At 41.3% G+C, this 26,787-nt stretch overlaps 1 protein-coding gene across 1 annotated transcript in view; it reads left to right on the forward strand.

Annotated features, from left to right (window-relative positions):
• Kif11 (kinesin family member 11) overlaps nucleotides 1-22,915 on the forward strand; it is a 44,076-nt gene extending 21,161 nt beyond the window's left edge. Inside the window, exons 11-23 of the mRNA XM_051146400.1 lie at nucleotides 7,477-7,564; nucleotides 7,872-8,060; nucleotides 8,661-8,868; nucleotides 10,838-11,010; nucleotides 12,410-12,535; nucleotides 12,616-12,774; nucleotides 14,604-14,710; nucleotides 15,250-15,529; nucleotides 16,787-17,009; nucleotides 19,145-19,288; nucleotides 20,354-20,361; nucleotides 21,039-21,152; nucleotides 22,639-22,915. Coding sequence (XP_051002357.1) covers nucleotides 7,477-7,564; nucleotides 7,872-8,060; nucleotides 8,661-8,868; nucleotides 10,838-11,010; nucleotides 12,410-12,535; nucleotides 12,616-12,774; nucleotides 14,604-14,710; nucleotides 15,250-15,529; nucleotides 16,787-17,009; nucleotides 19,145-19,288; nucleotides 20,354-20,361; nucleotides 21,039-21,152; nucleotides 22,639-22,770 — 1,951 coding nt within the window. The 3' untranslated portion in view covers nucleotides 22,771-22,915. The remainder of the gene's footprint in view (nucleotides 1-7,476; nucleotides 7,565-7,871; nucleotides 8,061-8,660; nucleotides 8,869-10,837; nucleotides 11,011-12,409; nucleotides 12,536-12,615; nucleotides 12,775-14,603; nucleotides 14,711-15,249; nucleotides 15,530-16,786; nucleotides 17,010-19,144; nucleotides 19,289-20,353; nucleotides 20,362-21,038; nucleotides 21,153-22,638) is intronic.
• Nucleotides 22,916-26,787: the final 3,872 nt, after the last annotated feature.

A 26,787-nucleotide genomic window follows, 5' to 3' on the forward strand; every position in this document is an offset into this window, starting at 1 on the left:
TTACAGGTGTGCTAACATACCTAAAAACCGTATTTTCCAATAACAGTAGTTTGCAGTAAAACCTACTTATGCAGCAATAAGGAAATAATATCTACTCTCAATAAGTGCTGCTTTTGCTTTGACATTAAAAGATAGCTACTGAGCCAGAGAGATGGCTTAGTGGTTAACCCTGTTTGCTCTTCCAGAGGTCCTGAGTTCAATTCCTGGCAACCACATGGTGGCTCACCACCATGTACAGGGATCTGATGCCCTCTTCTGGCATGCAGATAGAGCACTCATATACATTAGATAAATAAATAAATAAATAAAGCAAAATAAGGCAATTATTGAGCCAGTTTGATGGCTGTGTGTAAAGGTATGTGCTACAGAGGCTTATGACTTGAGTTTGATATCTGCAACCCACACAGTGGATGGAAGCACCATGCTTCCACAAGCTGTCCTTTAACCTCCACATGTGTATCATGATATTTGTGCAATTGTGTGCATGCACACACGCACACACACACACATTGAAAAAAAAAATTAAGTGCCATGTCCCAGGAGGCAGAGATAGAAAGACTGAGTTTGATACCAGTCAGGGCCACATGGCAAGACTCAAAACTAAAGCTATGATTGGTGAGGTAGGTCATAGGTAAACTATGATTGGTGAGGTAGGTCATAGGTAAAAGTGCTTGGTACGAAGCCTGAGGACGTGAGTTCAGTCCCTTGAAACCCACATGATAGAAGGAGAGCACCAACTCCTCCAAAAGTTGTCATCTGACCTCTGTGTCTATGCTGTAGCATTGCACCATCCCCCTCATCAAATAAATGTTTAAAGACAAAACATAGAAAAATATTAAGCTGGGCATGGTGGAGCACATACCTGTAATCTCACCACTCCAGGAGGCAGAGGCAGGCAGATCTCTGTGAGTTCGAGGCCAGCCTGGTCTACAAAGGGAGTCTAAGACAGCCAAGGCTATACAGAGAAACCCTGTCTCCAAAAACAAAATAAAACAAAAAGAAAAAGAAAAAGAAAAAAGAAAACATACACACAGCGATCAAACTTTAGAAAGTCTTTTAAACTAACTTTGTCTTTTAAAATAATTGGTTTATGTGAAAAATTATAATAATAATAATAATAATATAGAGAAGTCCTATGCATCATGCTTATTTATTTGTGGTTCTCCTCTTTTCTGGGGGGGGCTGTTGGCCACCAGCTCACCAAGGTGGGAGGAACAGAAGGTGAGACACAGAGCTTGGAAGGCAACAAGCCAATGGAGATTGAACACTCTGGGAACCACTTCAGGAGCGATTACAACTTTCCTCAGGGAAAGCAAAGGCTATATATATTGTCCTTGGGAAGTGGGTTGGGGCGGTTCCAGGATAGGTATACATAATTGGTTGAAACTAGGAACTGTAATAATGCTTGATTTGCATTTGGCAGCACAATCCTGTCATATGAACGGGAGCACAGTACCTAATTATCCTATAAGTGCAGGGAGGAAGAGCTAGCTGGGAACTGTGTTAAGGGCCATATATCAAATATGATTAGAGGCATCTATGTCTAAAGATGGAGTCAGGCAGAGAGCCGCAGGAGGCCTGGCTGGGGAGGAGTCCTACACCTAATCCTGAGCTCAGAATGGCTGTCCAGACTAGGAGGACTGCAGCCCCAAACAACAGGGTCCCTCCAATCTCTCTCTCTCTCTCTCTCTCTCCCCCCCTCCCCCCCATCCATCCATCCATTTATTTACTTCCTTCCTTCCTTCCTTCCTTCCTTCCTTCCTTCATTCTGTTTTTCTCGACAGGGTTTCTCTGTCCTGGACTCAGTTTGTAGACCAGGCTGGTGTCAAACTCACAGCATCCACCTGCCTCTGCCTCCCAAGTGCCTGAGATTACAGGTGTGTGCCACGGCTCTGGCTTTGTAAGGCAGGGTTTCATGTAGTCCAGACTGGTCTCACCCTTGACTAGTCAAAGGTGACCTTCAATTTTAATTCTCCTGCCTCCGACTCTCAAGTGATGCAGGCACGTGCCACTCTATTTAGTTTCATGTAGTCCTGGGGATCAAACCCAGGGCTTTATGGCTCCGGAACAAGTGATTAATCATTTGAGTCACATCCTCAGCCATTTTATTTTTTTAAGGGCAGGTTTTGTTTTTGTTTGTTTGTTTTGTTGTTGTTGTTTGGTGGTCTCAATTGGCCTTAAATTTACTATGCAGGTCAAACTGGTCTTGAATTTATAGGAACCCTACTTCAGCTTTCTGAGTACTAAAATTCAGGCATGGGCCATAACACCTGGCTTTCAGGCATTATTTACCCAGTTTCTACCAATATTTCTTATGTAACTGTGATTCAGTAGTAAACTCAGGAGTCAGCACTGGCACCATGTGTATGGACAGTTCTATACCATTGTGAGCCGTGTGCATAGTTGTGTAACCATCACTGCACTGAGGATAAGGAAACCTTCTTTACCTAGTCATCACTTTTTTTTTTTTTTAAGATTTATTGTTTTATGTATACAGTGTTCTGCCTCCACACCAGAAGTGGCACCAGATCCATTACAGATGGTTGTGAGCCACCATGTGGTTGGTGGGAATTGAACTCATGACCTTTGGGAGAGCAGTCAGTACTCTTAACCTCTGAGCCATCTCTCCAGCCCTTTTTTCTGTGACCACGATTCTTTGACAATTTTACACTTGAGCTAAACAACCAACCCAGTTAGTCAATTCTGAAATTTCCTAACAGTCAAGAAATCAGCGTAACCCATTAAAATTGGTCACGAAAGCCTGTGAGTTTTGTGTATACAAACAATGCTTCAGCCAGGTGTGAATGCCTTTAATCTCAGCAGTCAGGAGGCAAAGGGAGATCTCTGAATTTGAGGCCAGCCTGTCTTTAAGAAGAAAAACAGCACTCATCATACTTATTTTACTTTTTTTCCTGAGACAAGGTATCTGTAGGCCTGGCTGTCCTGGAACTCACTCTGTAAACCAGGCTGCCTGGAACTCAGAGATCCTCTGCCTCCCGAATGCTGAGATTAAAGGCATCCACCAGCACGCCTGACTTTATGTTTAAATATTTTTGTTGAATTTAATTTCTGTTGTCACATTTTTTTAGTTTGTAAAAGCCCTACCACATCTTTCCTGACCTTTAGAGAACATGGCATTCTATTTTTGTGTAGATAGACTATCCGTCTCAGAAATTGTTGGTATTTTTAAAGTTTTCAGGATCCTTATTACTTTCTGTGGTAGCTTCTGTCATTTGTGTTTATTTCCTCAAATGTCTAGTGACTTGTAGTTGGCATCAACCCACAGTGGGTTGACTGGACTGTAAAAGGTGGTACCTGGAGTTGTCCGAGCTGTCACCCCATGGTTCCCGTGGTTGAGTCCTTCTGAGGAGACTCACCCAGTGCTCTGTTAGCATTTGGTTACTCTGGCTTTACCTGCTAAGGGCCACCGTCACCACTCACTGCCTCACTGTGCATTGTGTTTATAGCAAGAGGGAAGCTGAAGTTCACGGGAGGCTGGCGCAGGCCCCTGGCTCTCAAGAAGGAGGTTCATTGCCCCCTAGAGGATGCTCAGCAATATCCAGGCCTCTTGTTTGTTTTAATCAAAGACTTTACTGGATGAACGTCACATAACACTCTTTAACATTTAACTTGAGCAGATGGAAGTCGAGAAACAATGTGTCATTCAAGTCTATGAAATGAAATAGCCCTGTGAAGATTTGAAATACAGATGAAAGGTAGCATGAAGCAGAACTTAAATATTAAAGTTACAACATGGTAGTTTTTTTTTTTTTTTAATGAAAATCTAGTTTGCAATAAAATGGCTTTGAGAAATTTGTCATGAGGAAGAAAAAGATTCTTAAAACCTGACCTTTCCCAGTTCATTTTGCCTTTTTATTATTATTATTATTATTATTATTATTATTATTATTTGGGGGGAGGGTACATCCATTACCCTATAAATAAAGAAAGCTTATAAAATTTCCTGATACACCCTGTCTCAAAAGGGTGTGTGTGTGATGTTTTCTCATAGAATCCATGCATAATTCCCTGTGACTTGGGAGACACCTGGTTCCTGAGTGAGCCTGAAGGATTCTGAGAACACACGGTCCCCAGAGCCTGGGGCTGTGGCTCAGGTCTTCTCCATAGCTCCCTGCTGCTCCAGTCCCTGAGCACAGTTGATAAGACGCCGTGATGTGGAAGTTTCCAGAGAGAGCACTATAAAATGCAGCCAGGACTTTGCAGGGCTTGCAGTTTAATAGGATCTGAATTAAGCTCACTAAGACTGCAGGCCACCTGGCATTTCTTCTTACGTCATAAATCAAATCACAATCAGGTATATTAAATGTTCTAAAACTCTCACCCCAACCTTCCTGAGCATGGGATGCTGGGTGATCTCACCCACACAAGATGGAAAATGTGAGCTCTTGAAACAAGTGCTTACTCAACTACTGTATTGCTTCAGATGAATATTGTGCGTTGGTTTCTTTTTATTTATTAATTTTTTGACATTTATTTTTCTTCCTGTAGTAAGTAATCAATATAGTGTTATCTTTATCATTTAAAAATAAATAAATCAGGAGCTGGGCATGGTGGTACATGTCTATAATCCCAGCACTCGGGAGACAGAGGCAGGCAGCTCTGTAAATTTGAGGCCAGCCTGGTCTACAGAGCGCGTCCAGGACAGCCAGGATTACAAGAGAAACCCTGTCTCAAAAAACAAACAAAAATCAGTATTGCCACTAAAAGAACCTCAGTTTTATTATTGTAATTAAAGCACAGTCAAATTCAACATTTTAGAGGCTGGAGAGGTTAAGAGCACTGTCTGTTCTTCCAGAGGTCCTGAGTTCAATTCCCAGCAACCACATGGTGGCTCACAACCATCTATGATGAGATCTGGTGCTCTCTTCTGGTGTGCAGGCATACATATAGTCAGAGCATTGTATATGTAATAAATAAATAAATCTTTAAAAAAATAAAAATGCAACGTAAACTTCTAGTCTTTAAAAAAAAAAATTCAACATTTTAAAAATGTAGTAACAGGCTGGGCGGTAATGGAAGCAGGCCTTTAATCCCAGCACTTGGGAGGCAGAGGCAGGCGGATTGCTGTGAGTTCGAGGCCAGCCTGGTCTACAGAGTGAGTCCAGGACAGCCAACAGCCAGGACTACACAGTGAGACCCTGTCTCGAAAAAAGCCAAAAAAAAAAAAAAAAAAAAAAAAAAAGAGAGAGAGAGAGAGAAAGAAAGAAAAAGAAAAATGCAGTAACAGATCCTTCTGATTTTTTTTTTTTTTTAAAGTTTTTTGAGACACATTTTCTGTGTGTAGCCCTGGCTGTTCTGGAATTACTCTGTAGACCAGCTGGCCTCTGTCTCCCAAGTGCTGGGATTAAAGGCGTGTACCACCACCACCGTGTGATTCATCTAACTTTTCTTATGTTTTCTCCATTCATTAGAACAAAAACATAGGTTTTCACAGTATGTATTTAACAAAGATTATAAAAAATTGTGGTCTCTATTTAAAATTTCAATTCCATGCACCAAAAGTTTAGTTTGTTTTCATGGATCTTGTTTTGTCACTTGTACCCCACGGCCAAATCCAACCCCAAGACCTGTGAGAATTTCCTACACTTAGAAGTAGGGCCTTAGCCGGGCATAGTGGCACACTCCTGTAATCCCAGCACTCGGGAGGCAGAGGCAGAGGCAGAGGCAGAGGCAGGCGGACCTGTGAGTTTGAGGCCAGACTAGTCTACAAAGCAAGTCTAGGACAGCCAGGGCTCTATGTAACAGAGAAACCCTGTCTTGAAAAGCCAAAAAAAAAAAAAAAAGCACAAGATGTTCAATATTAGAGGCAAGTAAATACATTTTAATATGTTCTAACCAGCAAACATATTTAGGGTAATACAGCCCTATTTTTTTCTGTTTTGTTTGTTTGTTTGTTTGTTTGTTTGTTTTTGTCATTGTTTTTTTGTTTGTTTGTTTTTTGTTTTTTGAGACAGGGTTTCTCTGTGTCATCTTGGCAGTACTAGACTAGTTTTGTAGACCAGGCTGGCCTTGAACTCACAGTGATCTGCCTGCCTCTGCCTCCCAAGTACTGGGCTTAAAGGCCTGTGCACCACCACACCTGGCTACTGTTCGTTTTTTTGTTTTTTTTTTTTAAGAAAAAGATGTATACTTTGCTTCTGGGATGGGCAGAGTAGTCATCCATCCTTTGATCAGGCCGTCACATCATCTTCCTGCATCCTGAAGGAAACATGGGCATAGCACATGGGAATGGTTGTTTCATAGCAGCACCATTTTAAGCACCTTTGCTCAGATGTGAACTGATTAACATAAATATTAGAGAACACAAAGGCCCAGTGTGCCAACCGTCCTTCATTTCCCACCACACAGACCTCCCTGGTCATCCTGGTGGTTCTCACGGGTGTGGGTGGGGAGTGCTGCTGGCCTCTAGTAGATAGAAAGTAGTAGATTTATAACTGAATATTTCGAAGCATGCAGGGTAGCCCTCAACAAGGAACTGCCTGTCACAAAGCACCTAAACTGCTGAAGCTGAGAAATGTGCTCTGGTGAATCTCCCAAGGCCTAGTACGAGTGTAGCAGTGGTGTTTGTACACCTAGTCTTAGCATAACTGTGTGTGTGGCATCCCTGGATGATTCTGAGGGTTGGTACTGCTCTGTATACATACATTGAGTCAGTCAGTCTTCCGCTGGTTAGTCATTCATCTCACCAATTTCCTGCAGCGCTTCATGTCTTCAAGTCTTAAGCTCTTACTCCACTGGTGGGCATTTTTATCTTACACATCACTGATTGCAGCCACGTAGCTGAAGTCCTCCCATCCCTACTTTGTGTTGCTTCCTTTCTCTCTCATTTTTTATTGTCTTCACATAAAGTGTTATTTTATATGTATTCTCTGGTGCTTGACCAAATCTAGTCTCTTGTGTGTGCTGACAAGGGCCTGTCACTGCGTTAGTCACTCCCCAGCTCCTTAGCATCCCCGGTTGGATCTGCACACACATGTCTTTCCTTCACAGATAAAGGCTCTCAGTTTCAGGGTACAGGTCAAATGAGGAATGCTCCATCTATAAAACAGGGGGGAGCTGGAGAGATGGCTGCTCCTCCAGATGATCCAGGTTCAATTCCTAGCACTGGCATGGTGGCTCACACTGACTGTAAGTTCAGTTGCAGGAGGATTTGATGTCCTCTTCTGGGCCCCACAGGCACAGGTATGAAAGTGGTACAGACATAAATGCAGGCAAAACACTTGTATGTAAACTAAAAATAGGTAAATCCTCCCACCAAAGAGGCTACTTTTGTTTGTTGCAGTTTGCACTTATCAGCACTTAAGTATCCTCCTGAGGGCAGGAAGCGCGGAGATGAATTGTACAGCTGCTATCCTTTGGTTCTGTCATGTTGGATTTTGTTATACATTTAGACTAGAATTTTGTAGGATTTAGAACAAAACATTAACTGTTAAATTTGTATAAATTTTGTTTTAGAGCTATGAATGGAAAATTAACTGTTCAGGAAGAACAAATTGTTGAGTTGGCTGAAAAAATCGTTGTTCTTGAGGAGGAGCTCAGTAAGGTGGGTATTCTGGGTAACATGCAGTCACTTGAGAGGGAAATGGCAGTCCACTGAAGTCCTGGGAGGAACCTGAAAAATTAATACCACTACATTAGAGCTGTTATCTAAGTTTGATTAAACTTTAGAGGAACAGACCAGATACCACTAAACATGTTCTAATCAGTCTAGCAAACTTTCTTTTTACTTTTGGGCAATTTATTTGTTTTCTCAATCTTATTAACTAGATTTTATTAACTAAAGATGTTTCACCAGCCAGAGCATTCTTTCTGATTCATAAAGAATTGTTTAATGTATTTATCATATGCAGGTTACAGGGCTATTTGTGGATAGTAAAAATGAACTGGACCAATGTAGATCTGACCTGCAAACCAAGACACAGGAACTTGAAACCACTCAGAAACATCTGCAAGAAACAAAATCACAACTTGTTAAAGAGGAATATGTCTCTTCAGCTTTGGCAAAAACTGAGGAGAAGCTTCATGACACTGCCAGCAAGGTTTGTCCTTTGTATTGAAAATATTGAAGGATGGGTAGAAGTATCTTTCCTTAAGCTTTGATTATTATAAGACTTTAATTTATTCACTCCAAGTGTTATATCCATTTATGAAATGGTATTTTATTATTTGACATACTTCTTTTTAAATTGGAATGAAAGTATCACATTTTATAGGATATAATATATATATATATATATATATATATATATTGTGAGCCACCATGTGGTTCCTGGGAATTGAACTCAGGACCTTTGGAAGAGCAGACAGTCCTCTTATCCACTGAGCCATCTCTCCAGCCCGTGGGTCATATTTTTGAGGAGACACTAAAAGGCAAAAATGTTTATTAGCAAACATAATTACTGGAATGAATTAGCAATGTCAGTTTTCTTTGCACATTGGCTGTCTGTCTGGGAGAGAGAGGCTTGTTGGGGACTAAGTATTCCTGAGCACCTGGATACATTAGCATAAGATTAACCTTTTCTGATAGTGCAAAATTTTGTGTCTAGTTCTCATCAGGAAGACATCCTTATGGAATACAGGCAATTTGATTAGACTTTTTATGTTACCTGTTTTGTTTTGTTTGTTTTTTAAACATATAGTTGCTTAATACAGTTAAAGAAACCACTAGGGACGTGTCTGGTCTCCATTCTAAACTCGACCGTAAGAGAGCCATTGAGAAACACAATGCTGACGCTCAGGATATTTTTGGCAAAAACCTCAACAGTCTGTTCAGTAATATGGAAGAATTAATTAAGGATGGCAGTGCAAAACAAAAGGCCGTGCTAGAAGTTCATAAGACACTGTTTGGTAAGTTCAAGCATTCCTGTTGATGTGTGTCCTGTGAATGTGTGTCAGAGAACAGCCTTAAGTGCTATTGCTGAGCCGGGCGTGGTGGTGCACACCTTTAATCCCAGCACTCAGGAGGCAGAGGCAGGTGGATCGCTGTGAGTTCGAGGCCAGCCTGGTCTACAAGTGAGTCCAGGACAGCCAAAGCTACACAGAGAATCCCTGTCTCGAAAAACCAAAAAAAGTGTTATTGCTTAGGGTTTCTTTGTGTAGCCCTCCCTGGCTGTCCTTTAACTCACTTTGTAGACCAGGCTGGCCTCTGCTTCCTGAGTGCTGGGATCAAAGGCATGTGCTGCCACCACCAGGTGAATTATTTTATTTTATATTCTGATATGGGTGCTAGGAATGAGACTCCCATCTTTGTAGGCTGTAAATACTCTTCGTCATTGAACTGTGGCTCTGGCCCTCCACTGAATTTAAGACAGATCCCTCATTGGCCAAGTAGATAGGTCTGCTGGCTTGGTGAAGCCCAGGCTAGCTCGTATGCGCTTTCTTCTCTTTCTATCTTCTCTCCTCCCTTCTCCCCCTTCTCCCACCTCTCGTCCCTTTTCACCCTCTCTCCAATCCTTTTCTCCCTCCCCCCCCCACACTAGCTTCTGCTTCTTAAGTGCTGAGATTACAGGAAGAGTGCCACTAAACCCAGCTTTTCTGATCTTTTTTGTTTGTTTTTGAGGCAGGGTCATGGGTGTCCTAGGCTGGCCTTGAACGTCTAATCCTTCTGTCTCTCTGAGAACTTGAGTACTAGGATTACAGGCCTGTGCTACTGCACTGGCTCTATGTGATGGTAGAGGCGGGCTCCATGGCTTTGTGCACATTAAGCAATCGATCTGGCAACTGAACTAAATTCCCAGCCCTTTATAGTTTCATATGTGTCAATTTCACAGTTCTGTTTTGTTTTAATTATCTGTCTTTTGTTCTTGAGACAGCTTCTCACTAAGTTGGCTAAATTGAACTTAAACTCACTCTGTAGCCCAAGCCGACTTTGAATTTGTGATCCTCCTGCCTCAGCTTGAGCGCTGGGGTTATAGATATGAGCCAACATATCTCAAAACAAACTCTATACTATTTAAAAAAAAAACAAAAAAAAACCTCAACAACTCAGGCAACAGTGTCTCTAATATCTGTCCCATTGAACATGTTAGCTGTTTAGATTGATGCTTTTTTTTTTTTTTTTTTTTTTTTAAAAGTTTTTCGAGACAAAGTTTCCCTGTATAGCCTTGGCTGTCCTGAACTCACTTTGTAGGCCAGGCTAGCCTTGAATTCACAGCGATCCGCCTGCCTCTGCCTCTCAAGTGCTGGGATTAAAGGTGGATGCCACCATACCCAGCATGTTTTTGCTTTCTGTACAACAAATTTTAGAGGTTTGTTGTTTGATTTTAGACTGTTTTCTATAAAATAAGTTAAAATTTATCAAGTTAGCATTATCATTAGGAATACATTTTTTCTTTATCACTGAACCTGACTCATTTCTTCTAGGCATTATTATGTAATTTCTTAGATCCCTTCCTAAAATTTTTTTAAAAAAAATATTTGTAAATTGTGGCTGGAGAGTGTAGTTTTAATTCCTAGGACTTACATGGCAGTTCACAACTGTCTGCAATTCTTGTTCTAAGGGATCTGATACTCTCTTCTCCATTTTATTTGAGTGCACAGACAAAATTTTAAAAATTATTATTATTATTATTTTTTTTTTTTGAGACAGGGTCTCTCTGTGTTAACCTTGGCTGTCTTTGAACTCACAGCAATCTGCCTGCCTCTGCCTCCTGAGTGCTGGGATCAAAGGCATGCACCACCATGCCCGGCTAAGACAATTCTTTAATGTAGTTATTGCGAACTCGACAATAAAAGATTGATTTTGACTTATTGAAAGTGGTCTTAACTGCGTTTAAAGATATTTATGCCAAAGTTTGCATCTCTTTCTGTTTTGTAGGTAACCTGATGTCTTCTAGTGTCTCTGCATTGGACACCATTACCACGACAGCGCTTGAATCTCTCACGTCTATTCCAGAAAATGTGTCAGCTCGTGTTTCTCAGATTTCTGATATGCTATTGGAAGAGCAGTCGTTGGCAGCCCAGAGTAAAACTGTGCTGCAAGGATTGATTGTTAGTAACCTCTGATGTCTTCCCGGGGTGACCAGTCCTCATGACATGCTCTTTCAGCCCGAGCTTTGCTGCACATGTTTGCAGGGCTTTGGGGTTGTTTCCCCCTCACAGACAGACTGATTTCTAAGAGGGTCTGGCTACACTTTGAACCTGTTTCTACTCATTTATGTAGTTGAGGGTAGGAGTAGTTAAGCCGCTAGGTCCTCCTGGGTGTAATTTCTATGATTGCAAGCTGGAGGCAGCACACACCTTTTTGGTGTTTTGTTTTTTGAGGAAGAGAGAAGGAGCGAGAGGATCAGGAATTCAGTATCATCCTTGGTTTTTAGTGAGTTCAAAGCTACATGAAGACCTGTCACTAACGAAAGAGTAGCAGTTATTAATGAGCCTTCTCGTCACCGCAGAGCAGCTGGGGTGGATTCAGGAGACTTGTGATCTATTATTTGGTCTAGAAATTGATGAATCCCCATCTTCCCCAGAGCTGGGGCTAGTTAACCCAGTGGAGATAGTGGGTAGCTGGTTTGTTTTAATTTAGCACAAATGACCAAGCATTTTTTTTAATGTGGGGGTGTGAAGTTGAGTGCGGGCATATGCTACGTGTGTGAGGTCAGAGGATAAATTTTTATAGGCCTTCCACTGTAAGTTCTGGGGTCAAGTGCAGGTCACCAGGCTTGCACAATAAATGCTTTACCCATTGAGCTGTCTTGCTGGCTCAACTTAAATAATATATGGTGGTAATAGCATGAGATAAAATGTAGTAGTAATTTATGAAAAACAACACGTAGAATCTAGGAACACATTGTGTAATTCTTTGCATTAGATTTACTCGACTAAGCCCCACGAAGACTTACTTTTAAAACTTTTCTCCCTATAGAAATACTGCAGGCATGGTGGTACACACCAGTAATTTCAGTACTTGGGAGGTTGAGGCAAGGGGCTCATGAATCTGAGGCCAGTGTAGGCTGTGTAAAGATTACCAGCCCAGCCTGGGTTATGAGGACATGTCTCAGCCACAAACAAAAAGTCATTCATCTAATTATGTTATATCTACTTTGTCTTTGTCCTTGTCCTAAACTTTGTAATATTTTGTGAATGTATGTGCATGTGCACATGGCTTGCATGTGGAAGTTAGAGGGCAATTTACGAGAGTGAGCATGTGGGTTCCCAGGATCATATGCCAGGCAGACCACCCCTATCTGCTGTGACATCTTACTAGCCCTGGTTCATTTGTCAATTCAGAATTTTGAATGTGGGTTTTTGGTTGCTAAATATCTGAGATATATCAGTCAGGTTAATGGGAATGAAAACTTTTATTTATTTATTTATTTATTTATTTATTTATTTATTTATTTTTATGGAAATATTTTTAAGGATTTGTTTTAATTTATTTATTTTTAACCAGAATGAACTTGTGACTGACCTTCTCGCTTCCCTGAAGTCCATCTTAGCCCCTAGTGTGGTTTCCATCTTGAACATCAATAGGCAACTGCAACATATTTTCAAGACATCATTTACAGTGGCTGAAAAGGTACATATGTTATCTTCTTGATGCCTTAAATTTGATTTGATTAGTTACTTCAAAAGAAATTAATATTTTTTTCTTCAAAGATAGAAGATCAAAAAAGAGAAATAGACAGTTTCCTCAGTGTATTGTGTAACAATCTACATGAACTCCAAGAACATACAATTTCTTCCTTGGCTGATTCGCAGAAGCTTTGTGGAGACCTAAATGAAGACCTGAAGGCAATAAAGGAAACTCATTCTCAGGTATCTCTCTCTCCTCCTCCCCAACAAAGGAAACCCATTCTCAGGTATCACAAAGACATATTTATTTATTTATTTATTATGTATACAGTGCTCTGCCTGTATGTACATATACCTTCAGGCCAGAGTGGGGCATCAGATCACATTATGGATGGTTGTGACCCACCAAGTGGTTGCTGGGAATTGAACTCAGGGCCTGTGGAAAAGCAGTCAGCGCTCTTAACCTGTGAGCCAGCTCTCCAGCTCTCTCAGGTCTCTTAACTGACATCTCTATTGCCTTAATGAATTTTATAATTTATGTCACATGGTCTGAATTCTACAAAACTATGGAGAGCTGAGGTCACCACACCACTTTGTTTCTGATGGTCATTTGTGTAAAATAATTGAGAATACTTCTTGGGGGGGGTGCCTTTTTTTTTTTTTTTTTTTTTTTTTTTTTTCATTGTTTTGGAGACAAGGTTTCTCTGTGTAGCTTGGCTGTCCTGGAACTCACTTGTGGACCAGGCTGCCCTTGAACTCAAGAGATTTTCCTGCCTCTGCTTCCTGAGTGCTGGGATTAAAGTTGTAGGACACCACTACATGGCTTAAGAAAATCTCTTTTAACTGGGCGTGGTGGCGCACACCTTTAATCTCAGCACTTGGAAGGCAGAGGCAGAGGCAGGTGGATTTCTGAGTTTGAGGCCAGCCTGGTCTACAAAGTGAGTCCAGGACAGCCAGGGCTACACAGAGAAACTCTGTCTTGAAAAACAAAACAAAAAGAATACCTCTTTAGATTAGTCAGTATTTGAGAAATTGTTGCATATGCGACTCTGTGCTTAACCACATCATGAGAAACAAAACGGTCCTTTCCTCCCGGCAAGATAAAAAGAATAGAAAACATGCCTTTAAATTAGGAGGCTGGGGGCCGGGTGTGGTGGCCCATGTCTATATAATCCCAGCACTCGGGAGGCAGAGGCAGGTGGATCACAGAGTTCAAGGCTAGCCTGGTCTGCAGAGTGAGTCCAGGACAGCCAAGGCGACACAGAGAAGCCCTGTCTTGAAGAAAGGGGGGGGAAAATAGGAGGTGCTATATAACATGTAAAGTGAAAATGTTGCATGGTTTTCCCCTATGTGCCATGCTTAGTTACTATCTTTGATATAGCAACCCTGTCTTCTCTCAGTATTGCTGCATCATTGGTTCCTACCTCTGCCTCCTGCATCCTTTGATTACAGGCATGTTCTACCACACCCATCTCCAGTCTATTATGCTTTGGTACATGAGCCCACTACTGTAGGATTACACTCTTTGGTTATACCTAGTGAGACCCTTTCTCTAAAAAAATTGCAGAAAACCTTTTTTGTTGTTGTTAATTCTTTACTCTCTTTTAAAAGTCCTAAAGTATTCCTTTTAATGTTCCTTTCAGGGCTTTCCTCTGTGTTAGAGGTGAAATTAAAAATGTCTTGTCAAGAATGTATATAGCTCAGCTTAGTGAGTTGTTGTGTACTCATACCCGCAGCACAGAGTGGTTAAGGCAGGGTCACCCAAGCAAATTGGAGGCCAACCTGAGCTACATTATGAGACCTGTCAAAAACAAAAACAAATGTAAGCCAGGTAGTGGTAGTACACACCTTTAATCCCAGCACCCAGGAGGCAGAGACAGGTGGATCTCTGTGAATCTGAGGACAGCCAGGGTTGTTACACAGAGAAACAAACAAACAAACAAACAAACAAACAAAAACCTCAAAACGAATGTAAATTTTTACCTGCATGACCATGTTACCACTCATATACAGAAAACAACCATTTGAATATTAGCATTTCAAGCCTTTCTCTTCCTCCATGTTTCTTACAGGAACTTTGCCAGTTAATCAACAGTTGGGCAGAGAGATTCTGTGCTTTGGAGAAGAAGTGTGAAAACATCCAGAAACCACTGAGCAGTATTCAAGAAAATACAGAGCGGTAAGACTCTTTAACTTCTTCTAAAGTCTTCTGTAAGCTTGGAATGATTTTAAAAGGAAGAAAAGCTTCAAATAGTACAAAGACTTCTGGTTTCTTATAGGTAAATCTGTGACTCGTTCACCTTTATTTTTGTATGCATGTGTAAGTACACTCTTTCCTCCCCTCCAGTCCGGAGACAGGACCGCACTCCAGGGCCTCTAAAGCAGGTCTGCCTCCGCTCCCCAGGGCTGACAGGCTCGGGGTTTTTAGTTGCTTTTTGAGACATTTTAATGAAAATTTCTGTAAAATGTTTGCCAGATAACAATGGGAGTGCTCTCGTTGACATCTGTTGATTGCCTTTCTCATTGACCTGTGGCTTTTCTGCTTCTCCATGAGTGACTGATTTTCAGATAGCTAGGAGGTGTTTTGGTGTTTGGTTATTTGAGGCCTCACTCTAAGCTCACATTGCCCTGGACCTTGACTTGTAGACCAGTCTAGCATCGAACTCATGGTTATTCTGGTTTTTTTTGTTTGTTTGTTTGTTTTTTGTTTCCTAACAGGAAGTCTAAAGATATAATCAACAAAACAACAGGTCACAGTAAAAAAATTAGTGCTGATTCTGATGGATTATTACAAGAACTCATACACTTTCACCAAGAAGGCACACAGTTGGTGGAAGAGTCTGTAGGACATTGCAGTTCACTCAGCAGCAACCTGGAAACTGTATCTCAGAGGACCACGCAGAGTTGTAAGACCCTGCACACAAGCACAGTTAACTTTTCTGATCAGTGGTCATCCTGCTTAAGCAAGAGGAAGGAGGAACTTCAGAACTTAATGGAGGTAATATGTCTGTACCTGGAACTAATTTTAGGGAGAATAGCTATAATCAGAAATGAAAATATTCTAGACTTAGAATTGATTTTAAAACATTATATAAACTGGGCATACTGGCATACACCTTTAATCTTGGCACTCAGCAGGCAAAGGCAGGTATATGTCTGTGGGTTTGAGGCCAGCTTGGTCTACAGAATGAGTTGCCATGTAAAAACAAAACAAAACAGTAAAACATTATATAGGGCTGGAGAAAGGGCTCAGAGTTTTAAGAGCACAGACTGGTCCTCCAGGGGTCCTGAATTCAATTCCTAGCAACCACATGGTGGCTCACAACCATCTATAATGAGATCTGATGCCCTCTTCTGGCATGCAGTTGTACCTTCAGGCAGAGGACTGTATACATAATAAATAAATAAACAAACAAACAAATAAATAGGTCTTTAAAAGCATTATATAATCTTTTAAGATATAATGAATGACTTAAGCTTTTAAGTATAATGCTTGCTATGGTTATACATGATCTTGATTCATGTTTTAGCATATGTCTTCTAGGCCTCAAGGCTAATTTACTATTTCTTCCTATTTTGTTTTTTATTTTTGTTTTTGACTGGTCAGTCTCATTAGGGAAGGATAGATACTCTTTCGTATAAAAGTTGTATTTTATTTGGAGTCCCAGGCAGTTGTGAGGTCCCTGCCACGGGTTCTGGAAACCTAATGTGAGTGGTGTAGATAAACGGCAAGGGCTCTTAACTACTAAGCCGCCTCTCTGGCCCCTTAAAAGTATTATTATTGTGTCTGTGTGCTCGATGTGGGGGCATGTATGTCATAGTAAAACTCCTTCCACTTTTACATAGGTTCTGGGAGTTAAACTGAGGCTGCATGCTTAGAAGCTGGACATGGAGCCAGAGGCCTGGAGAGATTTAGGGTTTGATGAGTCTAGTCTGTACTACACAGTCCTAAGACTGTTTTAAGAAGAATATAAACAAAGGAAAACCTGGTATAGAGGTAGAGTTGACCAGAACTTGATGGCTTACAACCATCTATAATGAGATCTGAAACCCTTTTCTGGCCTGCAGGTGTATGTGCATAAAGAATGAGTAGTGAGAGAGATGGCTTATTGGCTGGGCATCCCTCAGGTCCCCAGTGCCCATGTCGGACCGTGAAGACAGGGGCTTAGCACATGTGTATTATGCAAAGTTTCAAGGTAATAACAATGGTACATGGACTAATTTTGTAATGAAAGCTTGTTTGTATCCTTTACAGTTTGTAAATGGATGTTGCGAGGCTTCCAAGTCAGAGATCACTGAAAAGCTCAGAGGACACACAGCCGCTGTTGAGAACCAGCATGGTTCCTTTGTTATTCAGATAACTGCTGATGAGGAAAAACTAAGAGCAGGAAGCGAAGAGCTTGATGAAACCATAAAAGCTGGCTTAACAAAGCTTAATTGCTTCCTGCAACAGGATCTGAAATTAGATACCCCAACAGGTATTTCATTTTTGTTTTTTAAGATTGATTTTACTTCTGTGGGGGCAGAGATGGGTGGATATGTGCAGAGTTCTAGGCCAGCCTGGTCTACAAAGTGAGTCCAGGGCTGCCAAGGCTACGCAGAGAAACCCTATCTCGAAAAACCAAAGAGAAGAAAAAGAAGAGGAAGAAGAAATTTAGACCGCTAAAAAGAACTTGACGATGATGCACGCAGCGTCCTGCCTGCATGTGGACCTGCACACCAGCAGAAGAGGGCGCCAGATCTCATCACAGATGGCTGTGAGCCACCATGTGGTTCCTGGGAATTGAACTCAGGACCTCTGGAAGGGCAGGTGGCGTGCTTAACCACTAAGCCATCTCTTCAGCTCCCCACTAAAATAATCTTAATCCAGGGGCTGGAGAGATGGCTCAGTGGATAAGAACACTGTCTGCTTTTCCAGAGGTCCTGAGTTTCCAGCAACCACTTGGTGGCTCACAACCGTATTTACTAGAATCTGATGCCCTCTTCTGGCCTGTACGTGTACATGCAGATGCACTCATACACAAAACAAATAAATAAAATCTTTAAAAAATTTTTTTTTTAAAAAATTGAGTCTTAGCTGACTTCTTTTCAGTGGTATAGTCCTAGAAATTTGGGCACAATAGAATAAAATTTCTTTGTTAAGAAGACATTTTTAGTCTGGTGTGGCTTAAAAGCATGCATATAAACAGGCCAGCTATCTGAATATTTATGAAATTCTATAATTTATTTTCCTCAGGAGGCTGAGAAAAGAGAATTACTTGGAGACCATCCTGGGCTATATAGCAAGACCCTGATGAAAAAGAAAAAAATTAATTGTTGGGTGTGATGGTGCACACTTCCATAAGAGTACTCAGGAGGTATAAGTAGGGTGATCAGGAGCATCTTTAGCTACATAGTAAGCTTGAGGCTAGCCTGGGCTACAAGAGCACCTATCTCAAACCACACCCAAAAAGCATTTTAAAAACAAATGAAATTTACCAACTATTTAGTCAGCATTATGTCCAACAGGATGTTTTCATACCAAAAGCAGTAGTTGAGCAGAAAAACTAAGTTGTCGCCTTTGGTTTCTCTTGCAGTCCTGGCTGTCCTGGACTTGCTTTGGTTTTGTTTGTTTTGTTTTTTCCAAGACAGGGTTTCTCTGTGTATACTTGGCTCTCCTGGACTCACTTTGTAGACCAGGCTGGCCTCGAACTCACAGCGATCCACCTGCTCTGCCTCCCTAGTGCTGGGATTAAAGGCGTGTGCCACCATGCCCCAGAAATAAGCTCTTTTATACAGATTAATAGTTGCCTCTTTGTTGGATTATAAGTCATTGTAAAGTCATTCAATTGTACAGCTTTTTGAATGTTTTTTTTTGTGTGTGTGTGTGGCATATAAATTATCTCTCTTACTCTTTTGGTGTTTTTTGAGATAGGGTTTCTATGTCTGTAGCCTTGACTGTCCTTGACTTGCCTTGTAAACCAGGCTGCCCTCAAATTCACAGAGCTCTCCCTGCCTCTGTCTATTGAGTGCTGGTATTAAAGGCGTGCGCCACTACACCCAGCTTCAGAATTTCCTTTTAAAAGAATTATAAAGAGTTTGTACTAAAGAGCATTGGTTTATTTAATTTCTTTGATCTTTCAGATTCATTGTTAACTATCAATGAAAATGGGATGTTAAGTGAAAAAGCAAGCCCCTTATAAAGAAATATAACTGCTTAAGAGCTAGGCACACCAAATTTGCAATGAAATGGTTACTCCTTTCAAAGTTGGTAAAACAGACTTAATTCCATTTCTTTCTTTCTTTCTTTTTTTTTTTAAATTCCATTTCTTAGAATACCCCAAATTCATTCCTTAGCCTAACACATCTTTTGTACATTTTAGAAATGGAAGCTTCCCATTATTGGAGGGAGGATGACTTTTGACAATTGTCAGATCTATTAAAGATCAATTACTGCATGAAAAAAATATAGGCCTCAACTAGTGTGTGCCTGGCAGGTGGAAAAAGATGAATGGAATCATTTCTGTTTTTGGAAGACAATTCTCTTGAAAGTATTCACTTTAGCATAATTTTAAAATTTATATTTCATGCTTGATTTCATATTTCCTCTGCTTTTTAAATGTCTTCTATAAAGGTTTGACACCAGAGAGGAAAAATTATTTATATCCATCAACACTGGTGAGAACTGAGCCCCGGGAACAGCTCCTCGATCAGCTGCAAAAGAAACAGCCCAAGCTGTTGGTGATGGTGAACTGCTCAGAAGACAACAAAGAGAGCAGTCAGGTAACACTCAAAATGTAGTTTTACAACCTTCCCACAAACTCTTACTTAGTTTTGCATGTGTGAGTGTACACATGTGCTTGTGGTGTGCATACAAAATGTGTGCATGTGTGTGGAGGCAGGAGCTTGTCTTTGGGGGCCTCCCTTAGTTGCTCTCCACTGCATATATTAAGAGTCTCATCTGAACCCAGAGCTGCCAGGTACCAGCTCTCCCAAGTGCTAGGATTACAGGTGGGTGGCCACACCCACATACAGTTAGGTGGGTGCTGGGGGTCCAAAATCTGGTCAGCAACTGCTTGACCCTCTGGGTCATCATCCCTGGAAACTCTTGAGGAGGTTGATGTCACGAAACAAATGTTACTCTTTACTCTTCAGCCTTACGCTGTTTCTATGAGACTTACTGACCTTTTTTTTTTTTTTTTTTTTAAAGATTTATGTATCTATTAAGTATACAGTGTTCTGTCTGCATGTATGTGCACCTGCAGGCCAGAAGAGGGCATCAGATCTCATCATAGGTGGTTGTGACCCACCATGTGGTTGCTAGGAATTGAACTCAGGACCTCTGGAAGAACAGGTGGCACACTTAACCACTGAGCCATCTCTCCAGCCCCGACTTACTGACTTTTAAGCCTTTCTTTTAAGCTCATTAATTTTGAACTGGGGCTGGAGAGATGGCTCAGGAGTTAAGAGCACTGACTGCTCTTCCAGAGGTCATAAGTTCAATTCTCAGTAACCACATGGTGGCTCACAACCATCTATAATGTGATCCAATGCCCTCTTCTGGCAGAGCACTGTATACATAATAATAAATAAATAAATATTTAATTTTGAACTATTAGGCTAGTAGATGATAATAAGAAAAAGCCAATGTTTAAGCCGTTTCTGCATGCCACACACTGTTCTAAGTTCTTCACATGTATAACTTAACCCTTTCAATAACCCTGTGGATTGCTACTACTATATTGTACATGTTAAAAATGGACAAAATAGCCAGGCGTGGTGGTGTACGCCTTTAATCCCAGCACTCGGGAGGCAGGGGCAGGCAGATCGCTGTGAGTTTGAGGCCAGCCTGTTTTACAGAGTGAGTCTAGGACAGCCAGGGCTACATAGAGAAACCCTGTTTTGGGGGAAAAAAATGTACAAAATAAGAATTGTTTTGTGTCAGGTTACAAAGATGAAACTGCAATTAGAAGCAAGATAATCAAACCTACCATTTGTGCTATGTAGTTAATAAATTAGAAGTTAAGAAATTAGAGAATAGGGGTTGGAGAGATGGCTCAGAGGCTGAGAGCACTGGCTGCTCTTCCAGAGGTCCTGAGTTCAGTTCCCAGCAGCCACATGGTGACTCACAATCATCTATAATGTGATCTTCTGGCGTGCAGGCACACATGCAGGCAGAGCACTGTATATATAATAAATAGATACACCTTAAAAAAAATTAAGTTAGAGAATAAGTACAAGCCAATACATTATATTTTATAGTTTTTCTACTAATTATCAAAGTTTAACTTTCATATAATGCATATGAAATCATATTCAAAGAGGAAAATTGCCTTTATGATGATGTTTGTTTGTTTTTCCCTGGCTGTCCTGGAGCTTACTGTGTAGACCACCACAAGGTTCAATTTGTAGCAATCCCCCAGCCTCTGCCTCCTCGGTGCTGGGATTGTAAAGCATGCCCTACCCCATCCTGCTCTGTGTGATGACCCGGCCATGGACTTACTCATTCATCCAGCTTCTTATTTTAGGACATGGATGAAGAGGAGGCTCTGGAGGAGTGTCCTGTAGAAGTTTTAAGTGAGGAGAAATCTGTACAGACCAGTGTGGACTGTCCTTCCAGTGGTGGTGTTCCATTCTTCCAGGTACCTGATAACGATTCCCCTACCCCTCCTCCCACATCTTAGCCTAGCTAGGCATGGTGATGCACACCTGGGGTCCCGACCCTTGTGAGGCCGAGGCTAACAAAACAAGAGCTGGCTTTCAAAACAAACCAAACCAGGCAGTTACAAGAACACAGTATTCTTGGTACAGAACAACAACAACAGAACTCAGCTGTTCCTTTCTAATTGCTCGACTTTTATTTAAGTTGTGTACATAGCCTGATATCGATGAAGGAGTCCTCTATAGAATACACAAAGGTAAAATCTGGCGTCATCTATAACTTAGCAAGTAATTTTAAGTAATCTTTTGTCTCATTTCTACCTCTTACTGTAGGAGCTATTATTTCACTCCTATTTGTACCTTTACCCAGTAGGCCCTGGTGTCCCTCTCTATCCATCACATTTTGAAGGTTAAAGGATTTAAAAGGGGTTGTTTTGTTTTGTTTTTTGGGTTTATTTTTTGAGACAGGATTTCTCCATGTGGTGTGTAGCCTTGGCTGTCCTGGAACTCGCATAGTAAATAAGCCTGGCCTCAAACTCAGAGATGTGCCTGTTTCTGCCTCCCGAGTGTTGAGATTAAAGGTGTGCGTCACCACCACCCAGCTTTTATTTATTATTTATATAGTATTCTGCCTGCAGGGCAGAAAAGAGCACCCAATTTCATTACAGATGAGATGGAAGTTATGAACCACCATGTGGTTGCTGGGAATTGAACTCAGGACCTTTGGAAGAATAGCCAGTGCTCTTAACCTCTGAGCCATCTCTGCAGTCCCAGCTCCACATTTTCAATAGAAGATAAATGAAAGGTCTTTTCATGGTGACAAATTTAGCTTTTTCTAGGCAGCACTACTGACATTTTAAACTGGGTAATTTTGTGTTGTGGCCGGCTTCCCTTCAGGTTGAACACTTCCATCCAAGGCCAATTCTTACTGGAGCTGGGGCCTTCCATATTTGAACTAACCTAAAATATCTCAGGACATTGGCATATGTCCACTAGGGGGCAGAACCACTTGCTGTTGAACCACTTTCTTAAAGGAAAACTTGTAAAATTATGTTTTAGAAAATAATGTAAGAAAGTAATATTTCTTGCTAGGTGGTGGTGGCGCATGCCTTTAATCCTAGCACTCAGAGGCGGAGGCAGGCAGGTCTCTGTGAGTTTGAGGCCAGCCTGGTCTACAGAGCAAGTTCCAGGATAGCTAGGGCTACACATAGAAAAACCCTGTCTCCTCCTGCGCCCCCCTCCCCAAATCTTTCTATTTCCATTACTGGTAAAATAAAGAAGACTATACTTAGTTTTTTGTTTGTTTGGTTTTGGTTTTTTTTTTAAGTTGGCCCAAATTTGTGCTGAGCTTTTGGGTTTTTAATTTAAACTTTTGCCTGTAAATGCAAAGAACTTTGATAATAAAACGTTACAAAGTCTAGTAAATGTTATATTATTGTGACTTCAGTTCTCCTCTTAAACCCACAGCATAAAAAAACACATGGAAAAGACAAAGAAAACAGAGGTGCTAACCCAATGGAAAAGTCTAAAGTGGAAGAGACCTCAGAGCACTCTGCGTCAAAGAGCAGGTTGCCACTTCGAGCCGCAATAAATCTCTAGTTAATCAGAGAGTTAAAAAAATAAAGCCTGAAACTCCACAATTTGAAGCTGTGTACAGATTAAAATAGGATCGATCGCCTGTATCAAGACATCACAGTAAATGTAGTTGAGTTGAAAGTCCTTTTCTGTCATCCCTATACTCCTAGTTACGTAGTACGTTGGGTTTCATTTGGGACCTACCTTGAGAAAGTAGCTTTTCTGTAACTAGTGGGCATTTTTATTGTATATTATTAAATACCAGATAGATGGTCATACATAGGCGAATGCCATCTCCCTTGCTGTCTTGCTAGGGCTGAGTTCAGTGTGCATTTTCTTGCCTCTAATCAGTCTTTCCTGTTCTGTCTTCTCAGCTCATTGCTCCCTATTCCTATCACTGACGCCATTTGTAGACCTATAGAAGGCTTCCTTATTACCTACAAGTCCTGCCTTCAGCAGTTACCTCTCCAATCATTGTCAGTAATAACCCTGACCCTGGAAGTGCCTTTCTTCACTACTTCTCATTTGTTCTCCTTCTATAGCAAACATCAGCATCACATTCCTTCATGAGGTCTTCCAGACTGGCTCCCACACCTACCAGGCTCCCTGGAGTGTCAGTTGTTGCAGGGCACTGTCTAGAGCCTGACGCCCCCACTGAGGTGTAGTTATGACAAGACATTTTTGAGACTACCAATTAATGACTATAATTCCTATTTTGTTTATCTTTTAAAACTTTAATCTTTGTATATAATAAAATATGTATATACATTCTCTCTGTTGAAATCTTAACCCTTGCACTTTTGATTTGGAAGTTGGGCCATTTCAAGATGAAGCAGAGAAGCTACCTAGAAGGCACATATGCAGGGAGTCAATGTGGTCACGGCAAGTTCGGTGTATATATTTTAGAGTGATATAATGTTTTATATTTTTTTGAGACAGTCTCACTATGTAGCTCAGGCTGGCCTTTGAACTCACTATGGATAGCCCAAGCTATCCTAGAATTCAGGATAATTCTGTGTCATCCTTCCAAGGGCTGGAGTAACAGGCATCATTGTGCCTGGCTTTGTAATTAAGAACTAACCCTTCATAGAAGATCAGAAAATATGCTTCTTAAAGAATTTGATTTTCTTGTGCTATCTTCTCTCCAGACCACTGTAGAAGTAGAAATGTTATTTTAATAAAAATAATGGATAAATTTCTTTGCAAACAGATGTCAACCTAAATCTGTGGTATTATATGCTTTTGGTAAGTCTATAATTGGTAAATTGGTTTCTAAAAAACATTTTTATTAAATTAATTTTTTTGTATATGGACGTTCTGCCTGTCTATCTGCACCACTTTCGTGCTTGGTGTGCTTGGAGCCAAAGAGGGCATAAAGTCCTCTAGAACTGGAACTGGGACCATGTGGGCCACCTTGCAGGCAGCCAGCACTCTTAACCTCTGAGCCACATCTCCAGCCCTGAAATTTGTTTCCTTTACTTGCTTGTCCATAATTTCTTATTTGGCAATTATATTTATAGAGGTGAAACTCCTAAAATAAACATCTACAAAAGTTCCATCAAGGAAGAAAGCAGGTTTCCAGTGCACTCCAAGGACACATACCTTCTATATATGATATGTATATGGAAAAAGACCCACGCTATACAAGGTGAAGTAGAGCTTATGTCATCATGCCTCAGGCATTGTAAAGTTCTCTGGGATTAGTCGTGCAACTAGTTTAATTGCCTGGCAAGCAAATCCATAGCAAAATTTATACCCAGAGCCACATTCTCTACAAGTCTTGATGTGCAGTGTCAGGCACTCAGATAAGCAAGAGTGATAGCAGCATATGGGAGTGCTGCGTGGCATGGTGGTAAAGGGTCATAATGCTGGAACTATGAGGCTGAGGCAGGAGGATGGTAAGTTCAGTGCTAGCCTGGGCTATATAATAGAACCCTGTAACTTCAAGGACTTTTTCAAGTGAAAGATTTAGCACTTTGTCTAAACTCTGGGAGCAGTCAAAGGTTTATAGTCACCAAGCATGTGCTGAATCAGGAAAAGGGCAAACCCAAGCATCAGTTCACTTGGCCTTTTCGCATCCGCCATCTTGAAGAATGTACAGCAGTTGTGGTGTTGCAGCCATAAGCCCAAAGGAGATGGCCCCACTGCTGCAGCAGCTGCTGTACAAGCCTCAGGATTTGGGTTTGGATCCCTAGAACACCCTCCAAAGCTAAGCAGAGCCTAGCAACAGGTATCTGTAGCCCCAGGGCTATAAAGTGGGCCAGGTAGAGACAAGTGGGTCCCTAGAGCTTATTGGCCAGTCAGCCTAGCCAATGGTTAAAGACCAGAGACATAACCCACAGCACACACATACGAGAAGACGGGAGCCCTAGTGGTTTCTAGTTTCTTTCTCGAACCCTGACTGAAACAACCTGAAGGACAGACACAAGACACTTAATTTGACTCAAAAGTGGAAAGTAGGGTATAGTTCTCACACCTGGGGTAAACGGTTACAGTTTAGGTAAAGAGAGGGGTGCGCATGTAGCCTGAAGGCAAGTAGCAGGAGAGGATTTCACCAGGAAATTGGGTGAAATACACAGGAATTAGAAAGTTATGAACATGCACAAAGTGAGTGGCACACAGGAAGGGTGAAGGCAAAGGTAGATTGAAATGGTCTGATGATGCCTTGAAAGTGTGACAACACAGCTAATCTGCCCAAAATATTTTCTTGATTTTACTTTTAGGTGCCTGGTCTTGGAGGAAACTTCATTTTCATTAGGGATTTTTCTTTCTCGTGTGTGTATATATGTGGGCACATGCACGTGCATGCAGGTATCCACAGAGGCCAGGAGAAGGTGCTACATCCCTGGAGCCTGAGTTACAGGTGGTTGTGAACTGCCCAACATACTGGGACCTGAACACAGGCCCTCTTGTTAAAAGCACCAAGTGCTGATCAGAGCTGAGCCAGCTCTCCAGCCCCTTCAGGGAAAGTCACTGTGTTCCTACAGCCACAGCAAGCAACAGAACCAAAGCCTGAGTGGAGAAGTTGATTTCTGGTTAGTACATTATGATACTCAAAATATCCAGCTTCAAAACAAGTGCCTGACAGTGTGGGAAGCAATAGGCACCACCCATTCACAGAAGAAAAGCAGCAACTCTTCACAATTGTAAACAAAAACAAATTCTATGGTAATGTTTGGGGCTCATGTATACACTGTAATGTTTAAGCCAGGGTAGGCATACCTATCCCTAGGCATTTCTCACTCATGGCAAAAACTTCGTAAGTTTTAACTTGATAGATACAGTACAGTATAGTATTTTTCCCTTTTGTTTTGTTTGTTTGTTTGTTTGAGACAGGGTTTCTCTGTGTAACAGCACTGGCTGTCCTGGACTCACTTTGTAGACTAAGCTGGCTTTGAACTCACAGAGATTCTCTCACAGAGATATGCCTGCCTCTGCCTCCCAAGTCTTGAAAAACCAAAAAAAAAAAAAAAAAAAAAAAAAAAAGTCATCAAAACATTGCTCAGGGTTCTAGTGACTGATGTGAGCAGGTAATGGAATAGTGAGTGAAGCCCAGACTGTTTTTCCAAGTTATTCAAGACCTGCCAAACATACATCATCAAACATACAGATATTTGCAGGGAGGTGTGCAGGAGAGACATTTGAAGCATTGATGCTCAAAAACACCTCAGCTTTGTTAGAACTTTTCAGTCTATACAACTAAGACGTTTACTGAATTCCAAACATCATAAACTCAGAAGAAATTCACATCAACACAGAATGGAACTATCAGAGCTGAAGACAGAAGCTTCTTGTAAGGAAAAGCTGGTGTCTGCATGCTGGTTCTGAATGTGTACAATATATGACAGCACATGAGCCGGGGCTTCCTTAAGTGCTATAGGCAAGTACTCTGTCAACTGAATTCCACCCTCAGCCTGAGGCAAGAGGTTTGCTTCGCCTGGTGCATCAGTAATGAGCTGCATCTGGGACACTTTCCCTTTAATTCCTGTTGGATCACAGACGAGGTGACTGGGTAAATCAGAATTTAAAAAGTAAACAATA

This window comes from Acomys russatus, chromosome 5 (genome assembly GCF_903995435.1).
Source record: "Acomys russatus chromosome 5, mAcoRus1.1, whole genome shotgun sequence".
NCBI classification, from domain to species: domain Eukaryota; kingdom Metazoa; phylum Chordata; class Mammalia; order Rodentia; family Muridae; genus Acomys; species Acomys russatus.